Source organism: Glossina fuscipes, unplaced genomic scaffold (assembly GCF_014805625.2).
Source record: "Glossina fuscipes isolate IAEA_lab_2018 unplaced genomic scaffold, Yale_Gfus_2 1, whole genome shotgun sequence".
Lineage (NCBI taxonomy): Eukaryota > Metazoa > Arthropoda > Insecta > Diptera > Glossinidae > Glossina > Glossina fuscipes.
Window position 1 is genome coordinate 49,289,406 of NW_023998415.1, and position 8,323 is coordinate 49,297,728.

The window sequence follows — 8,323 nt, forward strand, 5'->3', positions numbered from 1 at the left end:
TATATATATATATATATATATATATATATATATTTGTATATATAATTATGTGTATATATTTATATATTTATATATGCATAGTTCTTCTCCAGAGCGCTTGTTTATTTTGGCAAACGCTTTCTTGTGTGTGTTATAAACGAAAAATCAAACAGAAAATCAGTCCATATGGTTCATATTATTGAATTGGTCGGTCAGCCGAAGGTTGAGTTTGCTCAACAAGTTACTGTAAGTATTTTTGAAAGTAGACAGATATATACATATATACATATATATATATATATATATATGTACATATACATATGTACATATACATACATATATATATATATATATATGTTTGAGTGCATTTTAATAATATATAAGAAAGTGTAAATAGTATAGAAGTATACATACCGTAAATGGAAGCACAAATATGTGCATATATATATACATATAGATATATGCGTTAAGCAGATGATGAAAATTCTTCTTTTAAATATTGCTTTTCCCGCGACCGCTTAATAAAAACTAGGCAAAAGTGAAATACCGTAAGGTTTCTATTGATCGAACAGTGATTGTGAATTTCTGTTTTTTAATTATTTATAAAAGTTCTAACATTCTTCTCTCGCTATCGTATGAAGTTTTAGATGTGATATTGTGCAAATTTCAAAAACGATTAATCTTTGTGTTGCCGTTTGCCTTAAGATGACATGTGTATTAAAAAAAAAAATTCACAAAGGTATTGCAAATTAATTTTAACTTAGGCTTCTTTTCTTCCATTATTTAATAAACCGATTGTTCAAATCAAATAAATTATCTAATTAATATTCACTAGTTTGCTTTGTTGAAAGTCGGCTGTTTTAAATCAAAATCAAAACCTTAAATGACCTACTGGGTGCCCTCAATTTTCTTCCTTCGTTCATTAATCGATCTTTTTGGCAGCTAATCCTTTTCAGTATTTAAGAAAAAAAAAAAAACCGTACCCTGATGTTTTTAAATAACTAAACGAAATATCTGCGTTTTCATTGACGTGAAAATTGATTGGATTTGTTCCTTTCTTCTATATTAAGAATTGTTCAGATTACCTCTTACACCAGTAATGAACAACCTTAAAGTAGACAATAAGATTTTTAACGATTTTCGCCTAAAGGTAGACTACGAAAGTTTTTCTGAAAGTGCCTTTTTAAGACGAAAATTTCGTACATTTTTTTAAAAACGAAAAAAAATAATACATAAAAGGTTTTCTCATTAATGGCTCAAGTAAAAAAAAAATATTTGAATGATTCATAAATTGCCTGAGGGACAATGGAGTCTGAATCTTTACTTCAGAATCTATAATTGGGCATTGACATTCTTGGCTTTCTCTACTAAGAGAGCATATAAATCGTGAGCATAAAAATGTTTTCCTTCTCTGTAAGACTCTTACAGTCTGGATAATCCAGGCAATGCTCATATTGAAATTAAAGACAAAGCTGTCATTGTTGATATCAGCGTAAAAGCAATTATTGTTTTCTGTTTCCGCTGCAACGCCTGGAACCTATTTCTCAAACTAATTTTGTAAAGGAAATTCTTTGGAAAAAAATAAAAGGCCGATACTATATCGGGGGAAGCTTTTTTAATTTTTTAAAACCTACTCTTCAATCAATTACTTCATTATGTTTATAGATTTTATAACTCTTCCTTCTAATTTGGCACTTATCTGGAGAGTTTTTCAATTTGATTAGAATCGTGTTTGTTATTTTCATTCAGTTTATTTTCTGTCTTTTGTAAAAATATGATTTTTACTTTAAGTGCGAAATGCAAACTCAAAATTATCTAAATAATTTATTATTACTTTGTAATGCAAATTTTTGATTTTATTCGAAAGCTTTGCATGGCATTTACGTTTATCTATATTTTGCGGCAGTTGATTATGAACTCTTCGATTCGATTCGATTCGATTCGATTCGATTCTATTTATCCGCAGTTTTACCCACTATTCACAGGAATAGAAAGTTTTCAGTGCATGGCATAACGACACAATCTATAATTTCTCAATAGGTAAGAAAAACGACCTCAATGTCGACTAAGACTTGAAATATATTCATTCAATCCTTTCAATGTTTTTATCCATAGTGTAATCACAGCCATGCTATACTTTATTATAAATATTAAAGTTACTTTAATTTCCCAAACATAGCTAAATCGAAAATCGTGCGTTTGTGCTTGCAAAAGTATTTCGCTCGTATTTGTTATAATACGTTGGGTATTTTTAATTCTCTTCATATTATATATGAGAATCATAGGTAAGTTTGAGAAGAAGCTGCGGCATAGCATAGATAGACCACTTTTTACTAAGACTGAGTTTACTCCCCTCCAAGCCAACGTTTAGAGTTCGAATTCATTCGTTCCTCTTATCCCTCTCACTCTCGCTCACACTGTTTCGATAGACATGACTATTCTCGAAGGAAATTTCAATCGATTGCCTGCACATCGGCATCGTTATCAGGTTATCAAAAATTGTTTAAATGATATATTAATGATATTTAAATGTAGTCATCAATTAATTGATCCAAGTTTTGTGTCGCAAATAGTCAAACTTTAACCAGAACGAACCGAAATGATGTTCGAAGAATAAATTTTAGCTAGTTTTGCCGTAAGCCTAAGCCTAGCCTAGTGTTTGGCCTTGCGAATTGAATGCTTCTTTCATCGAGTAATTGTGTAAAAGCCTTATGTCAGCCAACAGTTTCCTGTACAATGACCACATTTGTTGTATTTTCAGCATTTGAGGATTTCGTTTCGTTTCGTCTTAACAGCTTAAGCATAAACTTTGGCGGCAAACACTTGTTGATTTGCACAAAAAATATTTCCCTTTCTTCACTGTCGCCCGCCGAGTGCCATGGAATTCTTTAGCGATGTAAACAGCACGGGCACGAGCAAATAAGAAAAGGCTTAACAAATTTTTTAAATATCTGATAGTCGTTCCAATATATCTTTGGCGTAATATAAATAAAATAACTTTTGTTTTACAATTTGAATTGAAACGCATCAGACTCCGCGTGCCCATTTGAATAGATTTTTCAAATGATGCATCGCTTGATGCATTGTCCGATTATTAAGCGATTATTTTTTCGATGGACAATCATCTAAACACCTTTTTGAGCTGAGCATGTAAGTTGTAAAATTAAAGGGATTCTCTTAAATTCAATGTCCGTCAGTTGAAATATTTGCTTTCTTTAATGAATGTTTGAAGTACTCCAGCGTGCGCCAATGACGATGACCTGTTTAAAGTAATCCCCGCAGCATCAAGTTTTTCTCTTTCTCTTTCTCTTTCCGTTTTTATTTTTATTTTTTTATATCTTTTTTGCTTATTTCTCTAAAACTTTTACATAAGGGATATTATTGTTGCTGATTTTGTTCCAGTCGATGACACATATTACCTAACGATGGTTGGTTGGTTACGTTGTACGACATGTGTATGCGTATGTATTTTGTATTAAGTCACCACTTTTCCGTCCTTACTTGCTTACGTACTTACTTACTTGCTTACTTACACACATTGAAGAACTTAGACATTTCTTTTTATTTCATACAAAACAAAAAAAAACAAGAAAAAAAGCAAAAAAAAGCCCAAGCGAAAGAAGACTTGTGTTTGCATGCGTTTTATTTTTCTTCAAATGTTTTGTTTTTGGAGTTTTTTTTTATTTATTCTTTTTTTAGGTTATCCATTTTTGCTGACGTTGCTGCTTTCTTTACATTTTTTTTTTTAGTCCTCGATTTGCTTTCTGAACTATTTTCTTGGCTACTTTATGTAATGCAAAAGTGTTTGAATATTTTGCTATATTCGCGTGCGTTTTTAAATATTTTGTATTTTTCCCTTGTTTTTTTCTTTTTGTTTTTATAGCCAAGTCGTTAACATATAATAACAACAGCATTATTGTTGTTTCCGTTTTCATACTCACCAGCGCCGAAGGATGGTATTATACAACATATTTTTATGTCCCTGATGGCTCCCAAGAAAATGCCAAGAAAAAAGCAACATTCAGATTGGATGTAATCATATCCGTCTGTTTTTCTGTCCATCTTTCTATCTGTCAGCTTTTGAAACTTTCATTAATAAAAACTGTGTGTGCGCAATATAAACTTGCCAAACTCTAATTCTATTCTATATTTATCAGATAAAATTGCAATTGAAGTCACAAGCATTGAAAGACTCAAATAATTTCAAAGTGAACAAAATCGGTAATATAAAAATAGTTGAATTTTTGACTAAGGATTGACCCATTAACTATTTCACAAAACTTCAATTATTTATCTCTTTTTCTCTCTCACTCTCTCTATTAGTGCTTTAGATATCACAAGCGAATAAGTTGAAAGCTACATTTTACTCAAAATAGTACATGAAGAGTGCAAAAAATCCGCCCTGGCCCTGAAGACATCCTTAATATCTTTGAAGATATTTCATTCACCGATTCGCAGGCTTTTTCATACACTGAAGCAAATTTTTATAGCATCTTCTTTTCCATACCTGGATCGACTGATTGCCTTTTAAGCATACTGTTTCGTTGTCAAAAATCTGTTTTCGTTTATGTTATTCCCCGGAATGAAAATATCCACCTTGAATGATTCAAAATACAGGCTCGTATAAGGGAGCTGGATTTCCAACGATTGAAAATGTACTTCTTAGGGCATTTTGATGGTAATTCGGTTTCTTCAACAATAGCATTAATGCCGCAAATGCCACTCACGTTTCGTTGCGTTTAAAAAGTTTTTGTTGCTAGGATAAGCACTGGAAAGGAAGCAATTATAATATGGTATCTTGGCCTAAAGGACCAAACCATCCGGCCGGTAGATTTCTATCCGTATAGAAGTAATTGCTTTTTTCTTTATAACCTCCTATATAAATCCTCTTTTTATGGTTATATCCTGTTTGGTTCATTGAATACCGAGAGAAAAGTGAACTAAGCATTTCTTCCTTCCATGTCGAAAATTTACCTACACTTTAAATATGTTAGAGAGCTTAATGCGTATTTCTTTGGTGCAAATTTCAATTTAGTCATAATTTTGGAGACATAACATAATAGCTACAGGGATGAGATGCAATCAACTATGAACGACACCTTTCGAGACGTTGTTTTATAATTACCGTTATATTTTAGTTAGGAAAGTCTCAAGTTCTCAAAGAAATATTCTTTCGCATTCTCTTGCTCAACCATAACTTCGAGATGTTGACGAACAGTGGACAAAAATGTGATGAAATGTAATAAAGTTCAATAAAAGTAGGGCAAGAAGGAAAGAGACTAGGACTTTTAATTACCTTTCAAAACGTTGGGCAGAAATCTTTAAGTTAAGTTAAATAATTCTTAGTAAAATTAACAACGTTTACCACATTTAAATATTTCGTCGTTAAACACTACATTGGGACACGTCCCACGTCCCATCAAATAGCCTATACCACCTCACTTAGCACAGTTATTCATATAAGGACTTTTCAAAATAAGGATTTATATGCTTGATCTGATCCGGATACCAGATTTCATCAAAATATCTCAAAAACTTCGACCTGTAGATTGAAAACAAAAATGTGGCACAGACATACAGATAAGTTTAGATCCATTCAGCAAGTAATAGTGAATAAGACGATATAACAACAACAACAACAATAACAACAAGTGATGTAAGGTTTAAAAAAAAAAAAGAAGAAAACCATTCTCGAGATTTAACGACAATCAAAATTATGATCGCGATACTACGAAATGATATTTGAATTGCAAATTGTATGTTAAAAGGTAAAAACGTTGATGGGCAATCTAAAATTAAACATACACACACATGCACGTCGAGCCTGAAGCACTTACGAAATTCATAAAACTTTTTTTCAATTTTGCACCTCTCGAAAACTGAAAGGCAGACTTAAACAATATGCAGTTACTTCCGCCACAGCCAGTAAACATGCCATCAAATTTATAATAATCATACCATTACCATTGCCATTACCATTTGTAAAATGCAGCACATACACACACACACACACACACACACACACCCGCAGACAAAAATACTCTATTAAAGAGCCTATGAATAAGAAAGTCTTTAAAGAAAGTCACTCTATATATAATACATTGTTATTGTTATTGCTATCGTTGTTGTTATTTTTTTTTTTTTTTTTCTTTTTTTTACATGGAATTTGCATGCGATATTTAATTAATAACGTGTAATAACAAATAACGTAAACGACATTAACAACATAATATTTAAGTTGTTTTCACTAAAAGCCCGTGTCCGTGTAACTGAGCGGTACACCTCTTGTTGAGCATGGCGACTGAAATTGTTACCAAATTTTCACTGAATTTGTTACACATAAATGTTTTTTAGTCGCCTATATGGAAAAATACCTTGAATTTTGTCTAAACAAAGCTTTGATGTTTTATAAACTCGTATACAATATAACCTCGTCTAAGGATATATATATATATATATATATATATATATATATATGTGTGTGTGTGTGTGATGCATATAAATATATGTATGTATATATGCAAATGTAGTATATATGTATATGCAAAGGTGTTAACGTATTAGCGCTGCGAGAGATGCGCATTTCCAATAAAACCGAATACTTCAGCAGCAGGTGTTGCCATTTTTTTTTTTTTTTTTTCTCTTTTTTGTTTCGTATGTTTTTCGTTTTTACTTTGTCAAGCGTGTATACGTACGTGTAGTGGGTAACGTGAATTATTTGTTCATGATGATGGCGATGATGACGATGAGGATACCGTCGATATTTAGTATGTAAAGCATGACGTTGTCAGTTTTTACGTATATAGTTTTTTTTTTTTTTTTTTTCAAATTTTCTTTTGCTTCCATACAGGCAAACAGGGTGCTTATACATGAAAGCGTATCTGTGCGTTTGTGTAAATTTAAAGAGTGCCATTGTAGTTTGCGACTTTTGCGGCATTTTTATTGACACTCGTGTAACGATGAAGTGGTTATGGTTCAATGTTTTTCGTCAATATTTTATTGATTTTCTTGCTGGGGTGTTGAAAAATGTTTTCGGCAAATTCCTCTTCTTCTTTATAAGGGTGAAGAACGTTAACTTACATTAAAATGACAATAATATGAAGAAAAAAAAAATAAATAAATAAATTGAAATTTAATTAAGTAGTGAAGTATAATAGAAATTTTCATTCTTCAATTTTTCGTTACATTGAATTTAAAATTTAAAGTTTATTTAAATTTAATCTTAATTGCAATCATTGATTTAACACCGGAAAAAAAAATAAAAGAAAGAAAAGAGATGAAAACCGCTTATTTTCCAATTGTACTAATGAATAAATGAAGAATAAGAGCTAGACATAAATGATGGGACGCTACACCACGACCTTTCAAACTTAGGCATTCGAACAGGTCAGCCGATCTGAACAATTGCCAAAATAGCATTCATCCTCCACACCAAACTTCATCAAATTATCCTATCTGAGAAAACAAGGCGAGCAGCAAGTCAGCAAAGTGATTCTGAATAGATCGAAATAATAAGAAGAAGAGGTGGTGGGTGATGCATACTTAATATAACCCTGCCATATAGGATATATACCGTATAGGGTTGCATGGGATTGCGAAAGAGGCATTTTCGAAAATCATTCGCACAATTGCAAATTTTTAATATATGGAAGACATCGTACTATAGTTATTCGTAAATCTTAAGCTTGCAGTTACAATTTTCAATCAATCGGGTAAAAATTCAATAGAAAACAGTACGGTAAGCTCGAGAGAGACGTTTTTGAGAATAACGACTTTAAGGCTTGTTGAATTTTAAATGTCATCGCTTAATGTGTGGGGGGAGAGAGAAGAAGAAGAAAAGCTTAAGAGTATTCCTCATACAAGACAAACCAGATATTATTTTCTATTTAAATCGAATCTTCTCGCCCCGACCTCACTCTGCTGCACTAATGCAATCTTTAAAGCAACAAGTACATGGTAATGATTTTATTGCCAACCATGGTCTCTTTTCAAACTCATTTAGCTCCGCTCAGGAAGTTTCGTTAAAACCGAACCGAACGTAATGATAACAAATTTAGTCTACAAGGCGGGTAAGGCTAAGAGCTAACAGCCAAGTTCTATTGATTTTGAATCAATAGCATAGCATTAATGAACGATGCGATAAAACTCGTTTTAAGGGCGTAAGCAAAGCTTGTATGCAACACTAACTTCCTATCTGAAGCATTAATAGACTGACCGAATTAACATTATTGTTTGAGTAAAGCTTTCTCAAGTTTGCCTCTTCTTTGCTTTGAATTTTTCACTGCCATTGGTTTTGAGATTTTAACTATTCGTGTTGCGTCATTTGTGTTATTATGTCAAGTAG

General features: G+C 32.0%; 1 protein-coding gene across 17 annotated transcripts in view; it reads left to right on the forward strand.

Annotated features, from left to right (window-relative positions):
• The window catches only part of LOC119645078 (CUGBP Elav-like family member 4), a 683,800-nt gene that overhangs the window by 382,785 nt on the left and 292,692 nt on the right, over positions 1-8,323 (forward strand). For 8 of the 17 annotated variants that reach the window (XM_038044956.1, XM_038044953.1, XM_038044955.1 and 5 more), the window contains one exon: positions 82-225. The exons of the other annotated variants lie outside the window; for them this stretch is intronic. In XM_038044956.1, coding sequence (XP_037900884.1) covers positions 166-225 — 60 coding nt within the window. In that variant the 5' untranslated portion in view covers positions 82-165. The remainder of the gene's footprint in view (positions 1-81; positions 226-8,323) is intronic. 17 annotated transcript variants of the gene reach the window in all.